At 55.9% G+C, this 24,525-nt stretch overlaps 1 protein-coding gene across 1 annotated transcript in view; it reads left to right on the top strand.

Moving 5' to 3' along the window:
• Window positions 1–24,525, top strand: part of ABCC6 (ATP binding cassette subfamily C member 6) — a 47,698-nt gene that overhangs the window by 19,948 nt on the left and 3,225 nt on the right. Inside the window, exons 11-29 of the mRNA XM_077773249.1 lie at window positions 1,001–1,093; window positions 2,377–2,580; window positions 4,087–4,233; window positions 5,130–5,217; window positions 5,558–5,633; window positions 7,771–7,897; window positions 8,024–8,200; window positions 9,255–9,422; window positions 9,855–10,029; window positions 10,939–11,014; window positions 12,209–12,329; window positions 14,365–14,572; window positions 15,465–15,775; window positions 18,195–18,394; window positions 20,461–20,587; window positions 21,304–21,405; window positions 22,178–22,324; window positions 24,124–24,282; window positions 24,361–24,524. Coding sequence (XP_077629375.1) covers window positions 1,001–1,093; window positions 2,377–2,580; window positions 4,087–4,233; window positions 5,130–5,217; window positions 5,558–5,633; window positions 7,771–7,897; window positions 8,024–8,200; window positions 9,255–9,422; window positions 9,855–10,029; window positions 10,939–11,014; window positions 12,209–12,329; window positions 14,365–14,572; window positions 15,465–15,775; window positions 18,195–18,394; window positions 20,461–20,587; window positions 21,304–21,405; window positions 22,178–22,324; window positions 24,124–24,282; window positions 24,361–24,524 — 2,870 coding nt within the window. The remainder of the gene's footprint in view (window positions 1–1,000; window positions 1,094–2,376; window positions 2,581–4,086; window positions 4,234–5,129; window positions 5,218–5,557; window positions 5,634–7,770; window positions 7,898–8,023; window positions 8,201–9,254; window positions 9,423–9,854; window positions 10,030–10,938; window positions 11,015–12,208; window positions 12,330–14,364; window positions 14,573–15,464; window positions 15,776–18,194; window positions 18,395–20,460; window positions 20,588–21,303; window positions 21,406–22,177; window positions 22,325–24,123; window positions 24,283–24,360; window position 24,525) is intronic.

Genomic DNA, 24,525 nt, shown 5'->3' with positions numbered 1-24,525 from the left:
AATCACGTTCTTGAAAGCGGAGAGGGGAACCTGAGGGCCACAGACCGAAGAGGGGTGGGGTTTGCCTAGAGACTGGGCCCAAATGACTTGGGAGGAATCTCATTCACAACCACTTAGAAATCACTTACTGCACCCCTAACTCCACAGTTTCTGGACAGAGAAACCAAAGCTGCGGCACCTGGATGGCTCAGCCGGTTAAGCCTCTGCCTTCGGCCCCGGTCATGATCTAACGGTTCTTGAGTTCCAACCCCACAATGGGCTCTGTGCTGTCAGCCTGGCAGCACAGACCCCACTTTGGATCCTCCGTCCCCCCTCTGCCCTTCCCCTGCTTGTGCTCTCCCGAAAAATTAATATATACAGAGAGAGAGAGAGCACGCAACCAAAGCCAAAGGGAACGTAACTGTCCCAAAGTCACAAAGCTGGGGATGTGGAGGGATAGGGCTGCCAGACAAAATACAGGACGTCCAGTTAAATATGAATTTTAGAGAAACCGAATAATTTCTTAGTATAAGTATATCCCAAATATAGCATGGGATATACTTATACTAAAAAGTCATTTGCTGTTTCATCTGAAATTCAGATTTGCCTGGGCATCCTGTACGTTTTTTGGCTAAATCTGGCAACCTTGTCGGGGTGAGATGAAGACTAGGTTAATGATTTATGACCCGGGCACTTATTCTAGGTGACGGGCAGGGCTGGATTTCCCTTTCACAGATGAGGACGCTGCAGCTTACGGAGGTTAAGTAGTTTGCCCGAGGCCACACCATTCAGTGCCAGGGGCAGGATTTGAACTCAGACCCTGATTCCGGAGACCTGACTTCACCGCTGGGGCCAGGCGTGCACTCTCTAGAAGCATGAGTACCCTCAGCACGAGGCCGCTGGCTGCCCCCGTCAGCTTCCCTGGGATACCCTGCCTTAGGACGCGAGCCCTCACACCCCTTGGTGTGTTCAGCTGGGCTCCCGGAGGTGGCCTGTGACCTCCCACCCTCTCTGTCTCCAGCTTCTAGGACCCTCTGCCCTCACTGCCATCGCTGTCTTCCTGAGCCTCCTCCCTCTGAATTTCTTCATCACCAAGAAGAGGAAACAGCATCAGGTTTGGCATTTGGGCGAAGGGACACACTGGGCGGGAAGCCGGGAGGGGGGTCTGCACGTCACGGGTCTGTCGGTGCGGGTGCGGGGAGATGAGGAGGGGAGGGAGGACCTGGAGGCGCGAGCCTTCCCGGCCACTCGGAGCTCTGCCTTCCGCCCGCTGCCCCGTCCCAGTGGACGGCTGCTCCGGCATTTGGGCCACACGGCAACCATGGGTCAGCCTGGACGCCTCTCGTTCTCGCACGCCATCCCTCAGCGGATGCGCCCAGAATGTTGCCCCGTCCCGCCCTCGCTGGCTCCCCGCTCCTGCCCTCGTCACCCCTCTCTGCTCAGAACCACAGTGGCTCGCATTTCCCCGAGAGTCAGAGCCGGGTGGCCCCNCTCCTTTACCCCCCAGACATCCCTGTCTCCCCCCTCACAGAGCCCTGGTGACAGTGGCACGCCCCCCCCTCTCCATATGCACCTGCTGGTCAACTTGGCCTGCCCGTTTGCTTCCGTGCCGCTCGCCAGATGCCCCTGGCGCTCACTCTCGTTAGACTGCAAGCTTCCCAGCAGCAGGGACCATGCACTGATGCAGTCTCAGCATCTAGAACAGTGCTTGTTACTCGGGAGGACGGAGGGAGGGAGGAAGGTAGGTCACACGTAGACTGTGTCTCCTCGCCTGTATGGCCTCCCCTGAGACATTCTCCACACCTGCCCCTGTGACAGCGCCCCTCCTCGGTGGAACACGGTGGCCCCCAGACTCTTCTGCCTGCCTGCCTAGGCCCAACGTGGTCCAGCCTGCCTCCCACCCTTCGCAGCCCCCCCCCACCCTCTCTGACCACACTACCCGTCTCTGGATCGTGCTGTCCCCTCCATCTTCCTCGTCCACCTCACCCACCTATTTGCACACTCAGCACCTCCTCATCAGAGCTCACGGTCGCTCCCGCCTCCAGGAAGCCTTCCCTGTGGCACCGCACCCAGGCCGAGCCGGGGCTCCGCCTCCCCCACCTCCTCCCTGGTGTTTGGAAGATTCCCTCTGTCCCTCTGTGATGGTGCATCATCTCGCCCACAATGAGGGCAGAAGCTCGGGGGCGGGAGGGAGAAGGCGCCTTGCCTGCGGTGGTCCAGGTGCAAGATGACCGTGGCTTGGGCCAGGACTGTGGGGACAGGGATACTGAGAGGCAGACAGCCTGGGACCTGCTGTGGAATCAACCGCCTTTGCTGAAGGTGGGGTGTGATGGTTTGGGGGAAGGAGAATTCTAGATGTTTCCCTGACCTCTCCCCTCTTCTTCCCTCCGGTACCAGGAAGAGCACATGAGGCAGAAAGACTCTAGGGCACGGCTCACCAGCTGCATCATCAGGAATGTGAAGATGGTCAAGTCCCACGGCTGGGAGGAAGCCTTTCTAGAAAGAGTGCTGCACATCCGGGGCCGGGAGCTGGGCGCCCTGAGGACCTCCAGCCTTCTCTTCTCTGTGTCTCTCGTGTCCTTCCGAGTGTCCACGTTTCTGGTGAGCTCACTCTGACCTCTCTGTAGAGCACAGATGGAGGGAGGGAGTCCTGGGGAAGGGACGAGGCAGGCAGAGCCCCCCGACGCCCCGGATCCGGGAGCCTTTCTTTGCAGACCACGCTGTCCATCCAAACATACCTTTCCTGGATCCTTCCCAGCCAGGGATCCTTGCTTCATGCTGAGTGAGCTAATCCTGAAGGCGGTAGTGGCTGATAAGGTCTCCCATTCTCCTGTAGAAGGTTCCAGCATCTGGAACTGTTGTTGCTGCTTCTGGCATGCAGGTTCCTCAGAGGGAGAACCCCATCCACACCGATGCCGGCTGTCGGATGGCCGTAGTGCCTCCTCCCCGCCCCCCGCTGCCCACACTGGGCACAGTGCCTGCAGAGGGAGAACCCCGTCCACACTGATGCCGGCTGTCGGATGGCCATAGTGCCCCCCCGCCCCCCACTGCCCACACTGGGCCCGGTACCTGTCGTGTCCCCCGTGATCTCACACACTGCTGCCGGATCAGCCTTCCTCGTGCACGGCCGGCCGTGACTTCATCGTGCGGGGCGGCACACAGACTTGCAGTGACTCACTGCTGCATAAGTGAATAATCCACACTCCTCAGCAGACATTCAAGGCTGAGGCAGGTGGGCCTTAATCACTTGTTTCCAGAAGGATTAGGCTGCCCCTGGGACCATCTGGAGTCACTGACACAGTCAACCCTGAGAACCACACGTAGCATCGCTCACAACCATAAGAGCTCCCCAGATAGGATCGCTGAGTCACTACCGCGTAGAATGACCATCATACCGAGTAACAGTCACACCGAGTGACCATCACACTAAGTGGCCATCACACCGAGTGACCATCACACCGAGTGACCATAAGTGACCATCGCACTGAGTGACCATCACACCGAATGACTGTCACACTAAGTGGCCATTACAGAGTGACCGTCACACCGAATGACCGTCATGGAATGACCATAAGTGACCATCACACCGAGTTGACTGTCACATTAAGTGGCCACGGTGTAGAGTGGTCAGCACACCAAGTGACCATCATATCACCACCGAGTGACACCTAGGACTGAACTACCTCTAGTGACATCTAGAACCACAAATGCCACCAACTCCCAAGGCTCTCAAGTGCTGCTGATTCGCGCAGCTTCAGGGTTGTCTCCAAGAATTTCTAGAACCGCAATCCCACCCAAGCCTAAACCTCCCAAATGCTTCCCAGTCGAACGCTGCAGTGTCCCCAGATGCCTGGGACCAAGAGCTTCTCCTGGTACAGGGGCTGCACACACAACCCTGCTCACTAATACACTCATGTTTTCAGGGAAACAGCTTTGTGAACCAGGGGGTGCGGCCTGGGGGCGGGTAGCAGAATTTAGGGTGAGAACCCGGTGGACGGGAACATTCCAACATGGCGGGCTTGGCCACACAGGCCCCCGGAGATGCCACACCTCCCCAGGTTCCCAGGCCCTGCCCTCGGCTCATCGTCACCGCCCGTGCGTCCCCAGGTCGCGCTGGTGGTGTTTGCCATCCATACGCTGGTGGCCGAGGAGAATGCCATGGATGCCGAGAAAGCGTTTGTGACTCTCGTGGTTCTCAATATCCTCAACAAGGCTCAGGGCTTCCTGCCCTTCTCCATCGACTCTGTGGTCCGGGTGAGGCGGCCGGGGCGGGGGCCGGGGGGCCGTCTGGGTGGAGCCCTGCAGGGGCGAAGCAGGCAGCGCCCTGACTCTGTGCATCGCCACACCGCCCGCAGAGGGGAGGACCATGGACCGACAGGGCAGGGAGAGAGGAGGGAGGGGGAGGCAGGCGATACAAGGATTGCCCTCCTGTCTCCTACAAAGCACTTTGATTTCTAGTCCCTTCCCTGCCTCCGCTCACACCTTGCCGCCTTGGTGTGGTAGAAAGGAGAGCACGTTGCCTGGCTGAGGCGTCCCTATTTAAATTTTTTCGACGATTTTATTTATTTCTGAGACAGAGAGAAAGTGCGAGCTGGAGATGGGCAGAGAGCGAGGGAGACAGAATCCCAAGCAGGCTCTGCACTGTCAGCACAGAGCCTGATGCGAGGCTTGGTCTCACGAGCCACGAGATCATGTCCTGAGCCGAAGTTGGACCCTTAGCTGACTGAGCCACCCAGGCGCCCTGAGGTGTCCCTATTTAAATGGCCGCCCCTTTAGTCTCCAGAGATGGTTTTAGGGCTGTGAGCAGAGAGGGCTCCCCTGGGTGCAGAGAGTCTGGAACCATTTCCAATAGTGATCTGATGACTCCCTTGGAAAAGCCACCCTCTTCTTCCCGGGTCTGATGTGCAGAGGGCAGTCCCCTTGTCCCTGTGATGTTAATCAGAGGTGAGGAGACGGGAAGTCGTCACCATCATCATCACCATCCATGTGCAGTTTGCCGTGACCTGGGAAGCCTCGTGCTAGAGCTTTGCAAACGCCTCAGACTTGGTCGACCTGAAGCTCTTCCACATCCCAAGGCACCAGACGCCTGAAGCCTGGGTTCGTTTTTTTGCCCTTTGGACCCCAGTGACCTGGGGCTTTGGTTTCCCCAGGCCCGTGTGTCCCTGGACCGTCTGGCCGCCTTCCTCTGCCTGGAAGAAGTTGACCCTGGGGCTGTGGACTCGAGTCCCTCCAGATGCTGTGAGTGCGGGGTTCGGCGGGAGCGGGGGAGGGGTGCTGACCAAATGCCAGGGTCCCAGCTGGGGCTTCCAGTGACAGGATGACACGTGCACACGAGGTCATCAGCCATGTAGCATGGAAACGGGCATGGTGACACTGCGGTCACTCAGCGGTACCCATGCCCAGTGACGGTGCGTCGCTCCGGGTTACGGGCGCGAACGCTCTAGCAGCCCAGGTCCTCGCCCCCGTGCGGGAAGTGCAAGGGGATAAACACGACGACGTGTTCGTCCGGCTGGGAAATAAAGTGGGGCCCCGTTGTGTGATGGGACTCCCCACGCACGGGCTGTCTGGTTCCCCCCAGCTGCTGGGGACACCTGCGTCAGCGTGCACGACGGCACCTTCGCCTGGTCCCGAGGAGGCAGCCCCTGCCTGCACAGGTACAGCCCGGCGTCCCGTGGACCGGAGGAGGGCGCGAGAGGCTACGGGCAGTTTCTGCGGCAGAGCCGGTGCTGGCCTCCCGCCGGGGGCTGCAGGGTGGGCTTGACGGTGCCGTGTGGCCAAGGGATCGGCGGGGGGGGCCCCGGCAGAGAGTGTGGGGAGAGCGAGACTCCTGCGGACGGCGGGACAGTCAGTCAGCCTCCCTGGTCAGGGAGGAGCCACCCCCTGCTCCCCACCCCGGCCAAGATGACACCCAGGGAGGCCTAGCCGAGGGGCGCCCCCACCCCAGCCCCGGCAGCCTGTCTGCTCCTCTCTCTCCTCTGTTAGTCCCCAGCTCACTGACACCTGCAGCCCCCAGTTTGGGGGGGGTGGTCCTCTGTGGCAGAACAAAGGAAACATCGTGGGCAGTGTTTATATCGATTGTCATTCCCTCCCTTCGTAGTATGTATTCAGCGCTTGCTGTGTGCCCGGCCCTGCTGTAGGCGCTGGGGACAGAGTGAAGGAAACACTTGAGGGCCCTGCTTTCTTGGGGCCGACGTGATGGGGGCATACAAATGAGAAATCAGGGTAAGGGTATGACATCAAGGGCGGGGCATGTGTGGTGAGGCCCTCAAAAAGGGAAGGAATGAGCCTTGCACGTGTCTGGAAGAAGAGCTTGCTAGGCGGTAGGGACAGCAAGTACAAAGGTCCTGAGGCAGGAGTGTACCTAGACCAAGGTTCCTCCACCTCAGCACTATTGATGTTGGGGACTGGAGAAGTCTTTGTTGTCGGGGCCATGCTGTGCGTTGCAGGGTGGTCAGCAGGGCCGTCGGTATCTGCCCACTAGCTTCTAGCAGCAGCCCCCACCCACTGTGACAAGTGACACCTGGGGAGGGGCACACTCCCTCCTACTTGAGAACCACTGGCCTACTGTCTCTGGGAAGCAGGAGGTGGGTGTGGCTGAGGCGGAGCCAGAAGGGAGCGCACAGTCGGAGTACATACTTCACAAACTGTCGGGACCCTTAGCCTTTCATCCTGAGTGAGAGGGGACCCACTAGCGACTTCGGGAGGGAGTGTCATGAGCCCACTGGGGTTTTAACGGGTCCCTCTGGCCACAGGGTGGGGGATGGGCCACAGCACAGGAGCAGGGGTGGAGTGCAAGGCCAGAGCAGGGGGTGGTGAGGGGCCGATTGCACACCCTGGACAAGGGGCCAGGCTGCCCTCCTGCCACAGTAAACTGTGTGTGTGCGTGTGTGTGTGTGTACCCACGTGTCTGCAGGTGCACATATGTGCGTGCAGGTGTGTGCACATATAGACGTGTATGTGTGTGAATGTGTGCACATGTGCATGCGTTGTGTGTGCGTACACATGTCCGNGCACACCCTGGACAAGGGGCCAGGCTGCCCTCCTGCCACAGTAAACTGTGTGTGTGCGTGTGTGTGTGTGTACCCACGTGTCTGCAGGTGCACATATGTGCGTGCAGGTGTGTGCACATATAGACGTGTATGTGTGTGTGAATGTGTGCACATGTGCATGCATTGTGTGTGCGTACACATGTCCATGTGTCCTCGTGTTTGCACATGTGTGGTATGCATGGCGTGCATGTGTGTGTGTGTATGACTGCGGAGTGTGCCTGTGGGGGGGGTAATGCCTGCGTGCACTCAACGTGTTTGCTTGTGCGACTGTGCACATGTGTGACTGTGCACTTGTGTGACTGTACGTGTGTGACTGTACACGTGTGTGCTAGTGGGACTGTGCACATGTGTGACTGCACGTGTGTGCTAGTGGGACTGTGCACGTGTGTGACTGTGCACATGTGTGTATGTGCACGTGTGTGCTTGTGGGACTGTGCATGTGTGCGTGTGCACATGTGCTTGTGGGACTGTGCACATGTGTGTGTGTGCACGTGTGTGGGACTGCGCATGTGTGTGCACGCATGTGCACGTGTGTGCTTGTGGGACTGTGCACGTGTGTATGTGACTGTGCACGTGTGCGGGGCAATAGGGCTGGACGGGGATTGTGAGAGGGAAGGACAGCTCACACTTACCCACAGCGACCTCAGGATGGGCCGCCACCCGGAGAGGCCGGCTCTGTCAGGCTCACCAGTTCCCGCACTGGGCCCTGCGCCGGGACACACCTCCCCTCCTGTGTTGCCAGGATAAACCTCACTGTGCCCCAGGGGCGACTGCTGGCCGTGGTGGGTGCGGTGGGGGCAGGGAAGTCCTCTCTGCTCTCCGCCCTCCTCGGGGAGCTGTCAAAGGTGGAGGGATCCGTGACCATCAAGGTGANCCTCCCCCCTCACTTCCTGCCCCCTCCTCCCCTCTCCTGCTCGCCCCTCCCCACTCCTACTTCAAAACCGCCCCTGGCCCCATCCCGATCAGCCTCTTAGCCGAAGTGAGTTGTATTTTAGGGCTCCGTGGCTTACGTGCCCCAGGAGGCCTGGGTCCAGAACACGTCCGTGGCAGAGAACGTGTGCTTCAGGCAGGAGCTGGACCCCGTGTGGCTGGAGATGGTCCTGCAGGCCTGTGCCCTGTGGCCGGACGTGTGCAGCTTCCCCGCAGGGGTCCACACCAAAACTGGGGAGCAGGTGAGGGTTCAGGGCCTTCTCGTGGCGGGAAGGCATTGGCGCCCTTGGCCATTCGTCTCACTGGCGTGTGGGCCACGCGGTGGGAGGGACAAAAAGAGACAAGAAAATGGGACAGACAGCAAGTGTAGCTCAGGGCCAAACACGTAGTAAGTGCTCAATAAATAGTTGTTGACGACTGAATGATTGAAAATAGAGACAAAGGCAGAGAGATGTGGCGGGGTTTGGTGGCAAGGGGCTCTCAGCGACTAGGAGTGAGGAGACCGGGGCTCCTGGCCTGCCCTGCCCTGCTTTTCTGGGTGACGTTGCTCAAAGAGCTTCTCCCTTCTGGGCTTCACCAAAGGGTCTGGGGTAGAGACATCCAACAGACAGGATCTGTGCATCTGGAGCTGGAGATGGGGCAGGGGTCAGCACAGTATGACCCAGAGGTCAAGTCCAGTCCATCATGTATCCTTCTAAATGAGGTCTTATGGGAATACAGTGACACCCATGCATTCAGCGGCAGTCCGTGGCTGCTTTTGCATGACAGGAGCAGAGACTGGGGTTAAAATAGCTATTGTCTGGCCCCTTACAGAAAAAGTTTGCTTGCCTCTGGATTAAGCCATTGATAGTGAAAAACTAAGAGCTACCATTAAGGCAATGAGTGGGTTTCCTGGAGAGAAGAGGAAAGGGCCCAGGAGGGGGTCTGGAGGAGGAAGGAAGGAAGGAAGGGAGGAAGGAAGGAAGGAAGAGGAAGGAAGGAAGGAAGGAAGAGGAAGGAAGGAAGGAAGGGAAAGAAAATAAGGACTGAAAGGTTACCACTGGGTTGGGCAAAGGGAAGTGCCTGGTGTCCCTGAGGAAGACTATTATTCGGTGGAGAAATGAGAACAGAAGCCAGACTCAAGGAGAAGTGAGTGGGAGGAGGGGACGTAGCTTCCCCGGGAAGCTTGGCTGGCAGGGGGGAAGCGAGGCTGGGTGGAGGCTGGTGGGGAGATCAAGTGTTTGAACCTGGAAGCTGACCCTCACTCTGATGAGCATGATGTGAGCCCAGGCCCCGGGCCCTCTCCTGTGGCCACAGGGCATGAATCTCTCCGGGGGCCAGAAACAGCGGCTGAGCCTCGCCCGCGCCGTGTACAGGAAGGCCGCTGTGTATCTGCTGGATGACCCCCTGGCGGCCCTGGACGCCCACGTCGGCCAGCAGGTCTTCAACCAGGTCATCGGGCCTGGCGGGCTGCTCCGGGAAACAGTACGTTTGGGAACATGTGTCAAAGTTCACAGGGCAAAGGCAGGGGAAGCCCTAACCCAACCGCTCTCCTCACGTCCAGGTTTCCTCTTTGTAGTGGTCAGCTTTTGCTCTGATATTGCTGCCTAACAAACACACCCCCAATCTCCGTGGCTTGCAACAGCACTTACTTCTTGCTCACGGGTCTGCAATTAAACTACTCCAGCTCTTCCTCAGGTCACCGGCCAGGTTCAGGGGAACCCTGTGTCTACTTGTTTCAGGACACAGGGTGAAGAAGCTCCTTATTTCTCTCCTGGGACGTAGACAAAAAGAGCAGGAGAGCAAGAAGGGGAGCTCTTCCCACACATGGCCCCAGGACACTGCCTGCCCCTAAGCCCCCAGCTCTGGGTGACCAGTCACGCACAGCAGTGTAACTTCTACCTCTTCTGTGCCCAGACACGGATTCTCGTGACCCACACGCTGCACGTCCTGCCCCAGGCTGACTGGATCGTGGTGCTGGAAGATGGAGCCATTGCAGAGATGGGTTCCTTCCAGGAGCTTCTACACAGGAAGGGGGCCCTGGTGGGCCTTCTGAACGCAGCCAGAAGGCCAGGAGATAGAGGAGATGGAGGTATGGGCTGGGCTTGCGGCCCCTGTCCCCTCTTGAGGAGAAGGCTCTGGCCACAGCCTTCGTGGGGGCCCAGGCTTGGAGGCAGAGAGCTCTCTGAAGAGGCCACCCAATCCTCTGAGGCAGAGCCAGTGACACCTTCAAGGATGGTGCTAAGCGCGTCTGTGTGGTTGGTGCTATAATTACATCCATTTAACAGCTGAGAAAACTGAGGCCCAGAAGTGAAGGAACTAGCCCAAGTTTACACAGCTTATAGGTGGCAGTGCTGGGATTTGAACCCAAGCAACCTGACCGCAGAGCATGCGCTCTTTCATTAGTCGGCTGTAGGCGGTCTCCCTGCTCTCCCCCCACCCCTGCCACCGTGAACAAGGACTCACAGCCAGGTGCCCCCAGCCCCAGGCTCTCCCTTTTCTGAAAACATCTGTTGAACACTGGCTCACCCTGAGAAGTCCTAAGCGTCGACTCACAGTGTCTCCATCCTGGAGCTTGAAGATGGAGCCCCCCTGACCTGGAGGATGGTCAGAGGTGGGGTCTTTCCTGAGGAAGGTGACCCCTGAGGTTGGGTGGGAGTTACCTGGAAAAGAACATTCCAGACACAAGAAACTGCTCAGGCAAGGCTATCGGGGGACACCGGACAGGTTTCCGTGCACAGTGTTTGCTACTGTTTTCCAGCCCCACGTTCATAGCAGGTGCACAATTATATTTGTTGAGTGAACAAATGCATGAATGAATGATTCAATGAATAACGGTCCTGGAAGAACCCAGCGGGGACTGAGAGAGGTTGCAGGAGCCAAATCATGGGAAACAGATGCTCAGACAAGTGAAGGCCATATAGCCCGTGGCTGTCAACGCCAGCGCCTGGACCCCGAATGCTGGCACCCATCACGTGACAAGACCCCTTTAACCTTGCAGAAACAGAACTCACGACTGATGCCAAGGACCCCAGAGGCCCCTCCGGAAGCGGGAGGCCCGCGGGTGGACCCGAGAGGTGAGTCCGCTGCGGTGCTGATCGCCGGGGAGGGCGCAGACTGAGGCTGCAGAAGCACTGCTGTGTCCGCAGCCGTGGCGCGGGCAGGTGAGGGCAGCCAAAACCATTCTGGACCCACAGCTGCTGGGGCCGCCCTGAGGCTTAGGGGCGGGCTGACTCACCGAAAGCTCTGTGACCATCAATTGGCCAAAATGAGTAAGTCCTCATGTGGCCAGTTCCCAGGATGACCAGTTTGCCCTCAGATATGATGAATGCCCTCAAGTTTGCCAGGCTGCCTCATTGCCAGAGAGGGGCAGGGCCGGCTCCGGAGAAGGGTCCGCGCCATATTGTTAATGATGTGCCCGGCCCTGTCGTTCGTCATTTGACAGGCCTGCTACACAAAGGGCTTGAGTCTACATGCGTGGGGTCACTGGGGGCAGGCCAGAGCACACGGGTGGGGGTCACCAGGAGCCCTGCTGTCCCCGGGTCTCCAGCCCCTTCTAGACAGGCCATGGCTGGACTCCTTGTGGGGCTGTCTGCTGCCCCGGGACCCACGCACCTGGTACCTTCCCTTTTTATGGAAAGTGACTTTGTAAAACCAAACAGCAGACCACTGGGCAGTGGACATAAGTATGAGCTTAAGTGACAGTTGTTGGGGAACTACTGCGGGACCTTGATCCCTGGGGAAAGCGATGGATTGGTAGCTAGACAGACAGACATAGACTAACCCCATTTTACAGCTGAAGCAACTGAGGCACAGACACCAGATGGCAATTCACATTTAAAGTTAAGGCAGCCCACTCATCCGCAAACGGAAGGAACATCCAAGAAGTCCTCAACATTTGAATTGCACAAAACTGACACTCTCCCAAGCTGGACTAACAGATCTGAGGGTAAACAGCAGGGGTATAATGATTGTAGCAATGCTGAGGCCAAAACGAAAGCTCTGAAAAACACTTTCCAAAGCGGGGCAGATAAGTTCACTCAATGAAACGGCACCGGGAGAACAGGCTTCCTCGCCTCTGGGGTAAGAGGTGGCACTTGGCGGGCCACCGTGGAGGGAGGGTGCCCCGGATGCGGGCTGTATGAGTGAGCGAATGAATGCACGAGTGGAGAGTGTATGTCATGCTCACTGGCTACCAGTGGCCATGAGGGTTGGGTGCCACGGCCCGTGGACAGAGACACTGATGTGTCCTCATCTCCTCTCAATGACAGGCCCATGATGTTGGTCTCTGAGAAGGACAGCGTCCCTTCGAAGGCCCAGCCAGGAGCTCCCCTGGATGACCCTGCATGGGCAGGATGGTCAACAGGAGAGGATGGCGTCCAGCACGGCAGGGTAACCACCAGCTGCCCCCTCTGCTCTGCGTCCACTCCCACAGCTGCCTACCTCCCGGGGCTCAAGACCTCCCATCAGATACAGTGCAGGGCAGGGAGGCAAGGGGAGACTCACTTTACTGAACACCTACTGTGTGCCAGGTTGGACTGTAGACGCTTCGCATTTCCTTTTTTTCCTTTTAATTTTTTTTATAGTTTTTATTTATTTTTGAGACAGAGAGAGACAGAGCATGAGCGGGGGAGGGACAGAGAGAGAGGGACACACAGAATCTGAAACAGGCTCCAGGCTCTGAGCTGCCAGCACAGAACCTGACGTGGGGCTCAAACCCACGAACCATGAGATTATGACCTGAGCCGGAGTCGGACGCTTAACTGACTGAGCCACCCAGGTGCCCCGACACCTCACATTTCTTAAAGCTCACAATCACCCTAAAATTAGATGGTGATAGCCCCATTTTAGAGATGAAGAAATTGAGGTCTTAGAGAGCTTGTCTGTGTTCTCATAGCTAGTAAGGGACCAACCTGGGGCTTAAATCTAGGTCAGTCAGAATCTAAACTTTGTGCTACTTCTTTTCTTCTATGATGCTTTGTCTACCCATCCACTCAGCTACCTACTTGTTCATTCCTCTGTCTGCCTACTTTTCTACTTATTCACCACCCACCCCATCCATCCTACTCACCCATCCAACCACCTACCCATCTACTCACTCATCTATCCATCACCCAACCTCTCACCCATTCACTCATCCAGCCATTCACCCATTCACCTACCATCCATCCATCCATCCATCTACCCACTTATCCACTCATCCATCCATCCACCCACCCATCCATTTACCCATCTTGCATCTATCCACCCATCTTCCATGTATGCATCCATCCACCCACTTATCCATCCATCTACCTGTCTTCCATCCATCCATTCATCCATCCATCCATCCATCCATCCATCCATCTTCCATGTATCCATCCATCTACCCATCTATCTACCCACTTATCCATCCATCCTTCCAGAATCCATCCATCCACTCATGTATCCACCTGCTCTTCTACAGACTCACTCATTTATTTATCCACCCACCTGTCCACCCTTCCATTCACCCATTCACCCAACCACCCAGCATCCCGCCCACCCATCCACCCAGAAAACATTTACAGAACCCCTACTATGTGCAGGCAGTGTCTCTACTTTGGTGGATATTGCACACTAGTTGGGGGAGACAGTCAGCAAATAATTAGGCTAATGAGCAAGGTAATATCAGATAATGATTAAAAAAATAAAGAAGGGAAATGAGATAGGACCAACCAACTGAGGGTCAGGAACCTGCTTGGACTAATATGCTCTAATGGGTGATGCTTGAGCTAAGCCCTAAAAAGAGGAACCAGCAGGTGCAGGGGGGGGGGGGGGGGGTGCATTCCAGGCAGAGGGAACAGCAGGCGCAAAGGCTCTGAGGTGGGAAGGAGTTTGGGACACCAGAGAAAAGAAAGGGATCCCATGAGGCCAGCAGATACTGAGTAGGAGAGAAGGTCAGAGAGACAGACTGGAAGGTTAGAATTTCTTCTGAGAGCCAGAGAAAGCCATGAGCAGGTCAGCAACAGCCAGATGGGGTCAGGATGATGTTTCCAGAAGTTTCCAGATGTTTCCAGAAGAACTTCAGATTCGTGGGAGCTGGACCGTGAGCAGGTGTCTTAACCTCTCTGTGCCTTTGTTTCCTTATCTGCCAGGTGGGAGTTATGATGGGGGTAGGGACACACGTCTGTGCTGTAGTATGTGTTCAGTAAATCACACCAAAGCCAGAGTGTGCCACGGCTTTAAGGCTCCCGCTGGCCCTCTGGGGGTTCTGCAGAGGAAGGGGGTCTTGAGGCTGCGTGGGGCCCGTAGGAGAGCTGGTGCTCCAGGTGGTAGAGACCAAAGGAGCGCAGGCAAGGTCTGCATCGTGCTTCCGTCCACCCTGTTGAGAGCCTCACCTGGCCTTTCCTCCCTTCCTTTCTCCCCGGGGCCTCTCTCTGCCCCACCTCCCCTACCTGTGCTACAGGTGAAGGCCAGCATGCACCTGACCTACCTACGGGCCATAGGTGCCCCACTGTGCCTCTACGCACTCTTCCTCTTCCTCTGCCAGCAAGTGGCCTCCTTCTGCCGCAACTACTGGCTGAGCCTGTGGGCAGACGACCCCACCGTGGACGGGCGACAGACGCAGGCGGCTCTGCGGGGCTGGGTCTTCGGGCTCCTGGGCTGCCTCCAAGGTACCGCCTGCCAGCCTTTCTCACCCTCCACCCCCCCAGCCCCATCCCAGGTGCTCAGGGCTTCCTGGCTGCCCGTCCCTGGCTCACCCTGTCCTTCCTGGACATCTGTGCACGCATCCTGGGCCTAAGTGCAGAGATGCATCCTTAGATAAGGCTGGAGGGAGTGGGGGACAGGGCACATCCCTCCTCTCTGGAATCTTCGGTCTGTGCCAGACCCCTCAGCAAATGCAGAATCTTGGCCCCCAGATGTTGGGGCAGCTGAGGACTTGGGTGGGAACAGACCAACAGCAGTGGTTTGGATGGGCCAGGGATACAATTTGCCCCACCGCAGAAACAGGGGGTGAGGTCAGCCCCATTCCAAGCACAAGGGCTTTGGGAGGAGGGGGTACATCAGTTTCCTAGGGCTGACAGGAATGACCACAACCTTGGTAGCTTAGAACAACAGAAACTAAATCTCTCGGCGTCCTGAAGCCAGAAGCCCAAAGACAAGCTATCGGCAGGATTGGTCCCTCCTGGGGGCTCTGACGGGGGAACAGTCCCTTGCCCCTCTCCTAGCTTCTGCTGGGGGTCTCGCACATCCTCCCCTTCGGTGCCTCTGTCTTCATATCACCTCCGTCCCTGTGTCCTGGATGTCTTCTCTTCTTCCAAGGACACTAGCCATTGGATTTAGAGCCTGCCCTACGTGCAGGGTGTTACCATCTCAAAATCTTTCAGTGAAAACGGCTACAAAGACCGTATTTCTAAATAAGGTCCCATTCTGAGATTCCTGGTGGACATGAGTTTGCAGGATGGGGCACACCGTCCAACCCACTGCAGGCGGGTCCCATCAAGGGACACCCATGACGGCCAGGGGCCTCAGCTCTCATGCTCTGACGCACGGCTCTCTCTCCAGCCATTGGGCTGTTTGCCTCCATGGCCATGGTGCTGCTAGCAGGAATCCGGGCATCCAGCCTGCTTTTCCGGAGGCTCCTGTGGGATGTGGCACGGTGTCCCATTGGCTTCTTTGAGCGGACACCCGTCGGGAACTTGCTGAATCGCTTCTCCAAGGAGACGGACACAGTAGATGTGGACATCCCAGACAAACTCCGGTCCTTGCTGATTTATGCCTTTGAACTCCTGGAGGTCATTCTGGTGGTGACGGTGGCCACCCCGCTGGCCGTTGTCGCCATCGTGCCGCTGCTGGTCCTCTATGCTGGGTTTCAGGTAGGGCGAGATTGGGGGGGCCCCTGGGGCCAGCTCGGTCCCCTCAGCCAGGCTGTCGTATCTGGGCAGCATTTGGCGTAAGAGGTTCTGCACAGTGGATGAACCCCTAGAAGAATTCCCAGAGGCAGACACCACAGTTTATTTCTCTCTTTTTTTTTTAATTTTTAAAAATGTTTTCTTTATTTCTGAGAGAGACAAGAGCGTGAGCAGGGGAGGGTCAGAGAGAGAGGAAGACACAGAACCTGAAACAGGCTCCAGGTTCTGAGCTGTCAGCACAGAGCCCGACGCGGGGCTCGGACCCACGAACCGTGAGATCATGACCTGAGCCCAAGTCGGACGCACAACCGACTGAGCCACCCAGGCGGCGCACCGCAGTTTATTTCTAATACCTGTTACTCACCACTGTCTCCCAAATGTCCGTGTCTGAGTTCTTACATTTCGTCCCGCTGCTGCTGCTGACATCAGCTTCCCGTTCTCCGGTTATCTGGAAACCAGGAAGGCACTGCGAGGTCTCAAGGTGTTGTATCAGGTTTGACTCTTGCAGTTGCCAGAGCCGGACTTAAATTAGCTTAAACAAAAGGACGGAAATTAACATCTTACATTCCTCAAGTGCAATGAGCCAGTTGTCACGGGGACGCAGTCACTCTCTCCGTCTCTTGGTTCAGCGGATCTCAGAGTGCGGTCGCAGGCCAGCAGCATCAGGACCACCTGGGAGCTAGTTAGAAATGCACGTTCTCAGGCCCCACCCGAGACCTACCGACTCTCAGACATGGTGGAAATGGAGCCCAGAAATCTGGGATTTAGCAAACCCTCCAGATAATTTGGATGCATACTAATGTTTAAGAACCATGGGCTTTAGCACTGGATGGCCTGATTTTGCACACACTATCTAGGGCTGGGTCTGTGGCAGCCCTATCCTCACAGCATCCCCCTCAGCAACCCCAACACAAAGTGGCCTTTACTCCAGCTTCGCATTCATGTATCAGTCCCAGGGAAGGTTGGGCCAGCCTGTTTGGGGGCCTGTGTCCATCCCTGAGCTAATCACAGTGACCAAAGGGTTAGCGTGCTCGGACTGGCAAGGCTGCATCACGCTACCTCCTCCATGATCGGCTCCCACGGGTGAATACTCCCCACCCCCACTCCAGGTAATCAGAGATAGAATAGAAAAAAACATTGTAGTCAGACAAAAACCACAGTCACCACTGTCTTCTCCATGTCTTCTTGACCTGGGGAGGGACAGCTTGAGGGTCAGGCAGAGTGGGTCTGAATCCAGGCCCTGCACCTTGCTTGCTGTAGAGGCCTGGGCCAGCTGCTTAATCCCTCTGGGCCTCAGGTATTCTCACCTGTAAACTGTGCAGGACACTGGTGCCCACCTCACATTAATAAACTCTATTTGTAACGAGCCTGGCACACAGCCTGGGTGTTCAGCAGATGCACATCCTTCCCGCCTGCGCACAGCTCGCAGCCTCGGAGCAGATAACCCCACAGATCATTTGGGCACCGGGCGGGTAGCCTCCAGTTAAGTGAGTGGATTCCACTTGGCCAACCGCCTTCCTTGTCCTTTATGGTTTTATCCCCACAATGGCTGGTCTGAGCGCTGGGAAAGAGACACTCACACTGGGTGAGTGGTTTCTCAATCCTGGCTGTACATTAGAATGACCCAGAAGGCTTTTTAAAAATACCAAGGCCAAGGGGCGCCTGGGTGGCTTAGTCGGTTAAGCATCCGACTTTCGCTTGGGTCATGATCTCGCGGTTCGTGGGTTCAAGCCCCGCATCGGGCTCTGTGCTGACTGCCAGCTCAGAGCCTGGAGCCTATTTCAGAGTCTGTGTCTCCCTCTCTCTCTGAACCTCCCCTGCTCACGCTGTCTCTCTCTCTCTCCTAGAAATAAATAAAAATATAAAAAAAAAAAAAATACCAAGGCCAAGGTGACACCACCAGAGATTCTGATTTAATAGTTTTGGGGTGAGGCACTGGAGGGTTTTGGAGCTTCCTGGGTTCTTCTTTTTTAATTTTTTATAATGTTTATTTTTGAAGGAGAGAGAGACAAAGTATGAGCAGCGGAGGGGCAGAGAGAGGGAGACGCAGAATCCGAAGCAGGCTCTAGGCTCTGAGCTGTCAGCACAGAGCCTGATGGGGGGCTTGAACTCATGAGCTATGAGATCATGACCTGAGCCAAAGTCAGATGCTTAACTGACTGAGCCACCCAGGCACCCCACTGGGATCTTCTTAAAAAGAACCACATAACTCTGATTCTGTAGGGAAAATAGAGATTCCAAGAGAGGGGAATCAACTAGCCCAAGGTCACACAGCAAGCTGGTAACAGAGCCTGGTCTGAAAGCCTGTACTTGGGGCTCCCTGTGCTTCTCAAACTCCCTCTCCATGTCTGTGACTTCTCTCCCCCTACCTGTCCCACTTCAGAGCCTGTACGTGGCCAGCTTATGCCAGCTCAGACGCCTCGAGTCCGCCAGGCACTCGTCCGTGTGCTCCCATATGGCCGAGACGTTCCAGGGCATCACGGTGGTCAGAGCCTTCCAGGCCCAGTGCCCCTTTGTGGCTCAGAATGACATGCACGTGGATGAAACCCAGAGAGTCAGTTTCCCAAGCCTGGTGGCTGACAGGTAGGCAAAGCTTGGGGGCAGGGAAGACCCTGTAATACATCCGTGTTCCCAGAGAGTGAGACGCAGAGTCAGCTATGTGGCCAGAGAGATCAAGTGGCCTGCCCATGGTCACACAGCAAGTCAGGGATAAAGCTGAAGCTCTACCGCATGGGTGCACTTGGCTCTTGCACCGCGAGCAGATGGAGTCTGGCCTGAGGGCTCCCCAGCAGCAGGCGGGCAGGAAGTACAGATGTCAGCACAAGGGAAGAAGCCTCTGTTCCGAGGCCACTGAATCAGCCTCTGTTGCTTTGGTGATAGAGCAGCCACATAAGCATCCTCAGCCTCTTTTCATTACTAAGCAAGAATATGCAGGCTTGGAGCATAGACAGACATGGGCTCAAATGCCAGCTCTGCAACTTACCAGCCGGGTGACCCTGGGCAAGTTACATACCTCTCTGAGCCTCATGTGTCAAAGCGGGGGTCATTCATGGGGTGGCTGTGAGGATTAAATACACGCACAGCGAATACTTGTAACATGCTTACTGTATGCTCAGCACAGTCCTGAGCTCTCCATATGGATTCATTCATTCAGTCCTCATGAGTTAACAACTCATGAGACAGAGACTGTTTTATAGATGGTGAATCAGGCACAGAGAGATTTAGGAACTTGCCCAGGGCTGCACAGCGAGGAAGTGGTGGAGTCAGGATCTGAATCCAGACAATCTGGTGTGGAGAGGGCCAAGCATACAGTAGGTGCTCAAAAAACGTGAATTCCCTTCTCCTTTATGCCCCAGGTCCCTGGCCAGCTGAGGCTATCAGGCTGTGTGGCTGTGGGCAGCGTCTCACTCCCATATGCCTTCTGGGTGACCTGCCCTGCCTCTTCCTGGGGTCCTAGCCCAAGGAGGAAAGACCTTGTGCACACTGAGAAAGCGCCCACCTTGTGCAAGGCCCAGTGATTTCCATGGTCTATATGGCAGGTCTCATTTAATCCTCTCAACTGTAAGGAGCCAGATGTTGCCTCATTCCACAGATGGGCAAACTGAGGTTGAAAGCACAAAGGGACCCTCCCATGATCTAGGGAGCAACTTATGTATTCATTTGCTGGTTGGTTTGCTGAAAACTGCCATGACCTATTAGAAGAGGTTCATGCTTCTGGGCATCCATCAGGGTGATGCAGCTTCAAAGACTTTTAAGTGAGTGGACTTAGGCAAGTACCTAACTCTTCTGAGCCCCAGTGTCCTCATCTGCCAAATGGGGACAATACCTCACCTTGTAGGGTTATTAGGAGGACTAGATGTTCATGTAGTAAAGCCCAGAGCTCCCTGAAGACGGATTCTTAAACTGGATCACTGTGTTCCCAGCACCTCCAGCAGGCAGGGCACACAGTAGATGGTCAGTATGTTTGTTGAATGAATGAATCAATGAATGATAGAGTAGGAATGCAGTAGAAGGAGGTGCCTATTTATTCATTTACTCAGTTCATTATTCACTGAGCACCTACTACATGCTGGGCCCTGTGCTAGGTACTGGGGACAGAGTCATGAACGAGACAAAGCTGCTGCCCTCATAGAGCTCACAATCTACTGATGGAGACTGATGGTCAAGGGCTGATTAAATCATCTAATTATAAGGAGTGGTAACTGTTATGAAGGAAGTTATCAGTGACTCGTTAGAGAGAAAGGGAGGAGCAGTTCAGAAAGGCTTTTGGGGGAGGTGACATTCGACCCAACCCATGCATGAAGATAACATGTTGGCCACGTGAAGATGGAGGTCAGGTCCAGGCATGGGGACCCCAAGGGAAATGGCCGAGCATAGCCCAGGGACAGAAAATCGGCACCAAGGCAAAACTTCACTTGAGCACCCGCTGTGTGCCAGGCTCTGAGCTGGGCTCAGCTAAGACAGAAAGGCATCGACTTCCCCATCCACTGAGCTTGGGTGGGGCCTGGGGTGTGGAGGAGACCATTGCCGGGACCCCTGTGGGACTCAAGTTGGTACAATGACCAGTTCTTGTGCCCAGAGTAACGAGTCCTGCAAATGAGCCCCCCACCGCCAACCCTGATCCTGCTATTACCTGCCTCCCCTTGCAGGTGGCTGGCTACGAACCTGGAGCTCGTGGGGAACGTGCTGGTGTTGGCGGCCGCCACGTGTGCTGTGCTGAGCAAGGCCCACCTGAGCGCCGGCCTTGTGGGCTTCTCTGTTTCCGCCGCCCTCCAGGTACCCCTTTCCCCCAAGACAGATAGAACTCAGCTAGTAGGACCTCAAGGACCCAAGTCCAAACTACCAACCAGTGAAGAAAATATAGAAGGGACCTCGGCAAGAGTCTTCCCTTGCAGAGCCTCAGTGTGCTCATCTGAGAAATGAGGCAGTAATCTCTTCACTTCAGACGTTGTAAAGCCTAGTTGAGATAAGGTACATAGAGTCCATTTCCAGTGTATTGCTAAATTTTGTTAACTATTAATAACAATATGTAATGTCGGGTCATGATATCTATAAAGGAAAAAAAGATACATGTAAGTAGCATTTTTTTTATGAATTGTTCTAACAGCTTTATAAATATTAAGTCATTTAATTCTGCCCACAACCACATCGGGGATACTATTATTATCTTCATTTTACATTGAGGCAAAATGATGGGAAATCAGGAGAGAGAAGCTCTCAGAATGGAAGTCCACGGGCCTGGGTCCTGCTGGGTGTCCTTAGGAGGGCTGCACACCCTCTCTGGTCCTATCTTCCCACCTATATCCGGATGGGTTGGACAAGCTTCTATACTCTGCATACTCCAGTTCTACTGAAGGAAAGTCCTGCTGGCTGTAGTCAAATCCCATCCCCTTGTCTGTCCCAAGTCCTGCCTCCCCAGTCCTCCCTCCCCCTCCCTCCCAGCCCCTGCCCCAGGGCGGCTGATGCAAGCCTGAGGTGTCTTCCCCCACCAGGTGACCCAGACACTGCAGTGGGCCGTTCGCAGCTGGACAGACCTGGAGAGCAGCATCGTGTCGGTAGAGCGGATGAAGGACTATGTCAAGACGCCCAAGGAGGTGATGGGTGGAAGATGGGGATGGGGGTGTGGACCCAGCTCTACATCTGCTATGGGCTTTAGAGCCCCCACATGGAGGCGGCAGTCATGGTTAAGAGTGCGGGGGCTGGAGCCAGGGGAAAGCTTGGTTCCTTCGCTTCTTTGCTTGGGCAAAGCAGGTCATTGTTCTGAGTGGGAAGGGGCCGTAAGTAGCAGCAACGCCATAGCAGTAGAATAGCAACACAACAGCCACATTACGGAGACATCACAGCAAGACCGCAGTAGCAGGAGCGTGGCATGGCAAGGCGACAGTGGGGTGTAGTGCGAGGGTCAAATAGATCCCGCGAGAAAGGACTTGGTGTCGGGCACACTGTACACGTCCACTGCTCTTACTGGCCCCATTTCACCTCAAGGGGATGGAGGACCTCTTCAAGGTCACAGGAAGAGCAAACGGCAGCTAATGACCCCCTACTGCACAATCTTGCCCTCCTCACGTAGACCAAGGAGAGAATATTATTCTACCCCTTGTAGAGGAAGAGAGAATATTATTTGACAATTAATAGTGGCTAAGAAGAAGGATGAAAATCGAGTAGCCAATACCATCGCTATTTTTATAACTCAGATATCATTTATTTCTAGCTCTGCTATGTTCCAATGTCCCCAACAACTCTGTAAAATAGCTATAAATAACGCCCATTTTACAGAAGAGGAAACTGAAGTTCAAAGAGGTGGCCCATTCTGTGAGACCCCTTAGAGAGAGGCTCCTCTGACCCTGTGCCCCCTTGCTGTCCCAGGCCCCCTGGCGGCTACCCACCTGTGCAGATCTGTCCCCCTGGCCTCAAGGGGGGCAGATCGAGTTCCGGAACTTTGGGCTGAGGTACGGACCTGAGCTCCCACTGGCCGTTCGGGGTGTGTCCTTCAAGATCCATGCCGGAGAGAAGGTGAGCGGCTCTCCCACACCTTCCTCCTCGTGGAGGCCAGGCCCGGGGTGGGCATCGCCCAGGGTCGAGGCCCTGAGCATCAAATGCTTCCTCCACACCCGACTTCAGTGTGAAGTCCCTGAGGCCCACCACAGCCTAACCAAACTTACCATCTTCCCCAGACCTGCCGCCATCTTGGTGAAACCCACCACCCACCCACCTTGGCATCCTGGCTAAGGAGGCGTCTCCCTGACCACCTTCTTTCTCTTTGTCTCTGATGTGAGCGCTGGGGCAGAGGGCTGACTGTCCCACATACCTTCTCTGGTCTGCACGGGCTCCGTTCCTGGCTTTGCCACGGCTGACCCTGGGCAGGTCACTGCATGTCTTGATCTCAGTTTTTCCATCTGTAAAGTGGAAATTAACCATGTCAGTCTCACAGAGCTCTGGTGAAGTTTCACTGAGCTAAGACATGTAAACTGCTTGGAACAGTGCCTGGCACATAGCAAGGGCTACAGAAACGTTTACCAGTGCTTTCATTATCACGTGCATTTTTACTCTGACAACGACCCTGTGAAGAAGTGCTAGTATTGTGCCATTTGACAGATGCTTAGTCCTGTGGACTCCCTACCCACTTGCATTTCCTTCCTGCCTTCCCCTACACTGCTCCAGGCCCCCACTGGAGCCCCCAGCCTCCCATTTAACCACCTCTAGTCTGTTTTCCTGTGATCTTTATTCGGGCATGACATTCCCCTGCTTGAGACCTTCCACCTGTACCCAGCTTCCCTTAGAGTAAAGCCCAGACTCCTGAGCTTGGCATTCAAGGCCCTGCCCAAGTCTTCATGCACTGCCCTGCCAGGGCTTAGCCAACACTTGTGGAGCATTGCCTCACGGGGCCAGGTGGGCACATAGTGCTGCCCTCTGAGGGGGGGGGGTACCTGGAATCTTCCCCCTCCCCAAACTCCTACTCATCCTTCAAGATTCCACTTAAGTATCGCCTCCACCATGAAGCCTTCTCAGATTACCCCACCAATCCCTATCCCAGGTAGCTTCAAGTACAGAGTTTGATTATAGAGGCGGCTTTTTCATCACACTGTATTCAAATGAAGTTGGCTCAGGTGCACTATTTCCAAGGGCAGACCCTGAGCCCTGTGGAGCAAGGGCTCCATTTCTGTATTCCTGGTGCCTCGAAGAGTCGCCTGTCGTACAGTGGGTGACACGATTCATTTACTTCTTTATTTTAATGTTTATTTATATTTGAGAGAGAGAGCATGGAGGAAGGGCAGAAAGAGAGGGGAACAGAGGGTCTGAAGCAGGCTCTGCGCTGACACCAGCGAGCCCGGTGCGGGGCTCGAACTCACGAACCATGAGATCATAACCTGAGCCAAAGTCGGACGCTTAACCGACTGAGCCACGCAGATGCCCCATGATTCATTCACTTCTTTAACAAATAATAGTATAGAACCTCCAGCCAGTGGTGGACATTGAGAACGCAGAGTAAAGGCTGAGGATGGATGGGGGCGGGAACAACGATGGGCAGATGGAGGGAAGGACAGAATAACGGGGGGGGTGGCGGGGGGGAGATGAGTCACGATGAGGAGAAGACAGAGAGCTACGTACAAAAGAAGGGTGGATGGAACGGGACGGACATACGGAAAGGTGGACGGATGGATGGATGCTCGAAGGATAATGGATAGATGGGTGTGTATCTCAGATGCAGGGGAAACACGGCGCAGAGACGTGCGGGGACCCTCCGGGCCGTGGCCTGCCTGCTGCTGGGCAGACCCGGTCGGAACGAGCCTCGCCCTCCCTTCCCCTGGCAGGTGGGCATCATAGGCAGGACAGGGGCCGGGAAGTCCTCCCTGGCCGGTGGCCTCCTGCGGCTCCTGGAGGCGGCCGAGGGTGGGATTTGGATCGACGGGGTCCCCGTCACCCACGTGGGGCTGCACACGCTGCGGTCCCGGATCACGGTCATCCCCCAGGTGAGGCCTGGGGCTCAGGGGGGCAGAGGCGGGAGGCACGGCGGGGCGCGGCTCTGACCCGCTGCCCCCTCCTCCCAGGACCCCACCCTGTTCCCCGGCTCCCTTCGGATGAACCTCGACATGCTGCAGGAGCACACGGACCAAGCCATCTGGGAAGCCTTGGAGACGGTGCAGCTCAGAGCCTTGGTGGCCGGCCTGCCGGGCCAGCTGCAGCAGGAGTGCACAGGCCCCGGGTACAGCCTG

This window comes from Crocuta crocuta, unplaced genomic scaffold (genome assembly GCF_008692635.1).
Source record: "Crocuta crocuta isolate KB4526 unplaced genomic scaffold, BGI_CrCroc_1.0 scaffold16, whole genome shotgun sequence".
In the NCBI taxonomy this organism is placed as follows: Eukaryota; Metazoa; Chordata; class Mammalia; order Carnivora; family Hyaenidae; genus Crocuta; species Crocuta crocuta.
Note: the sequence above shows the minus strand (reverse complement) of the source record. Positions and strands in the feature narration are given on the sequence as shown.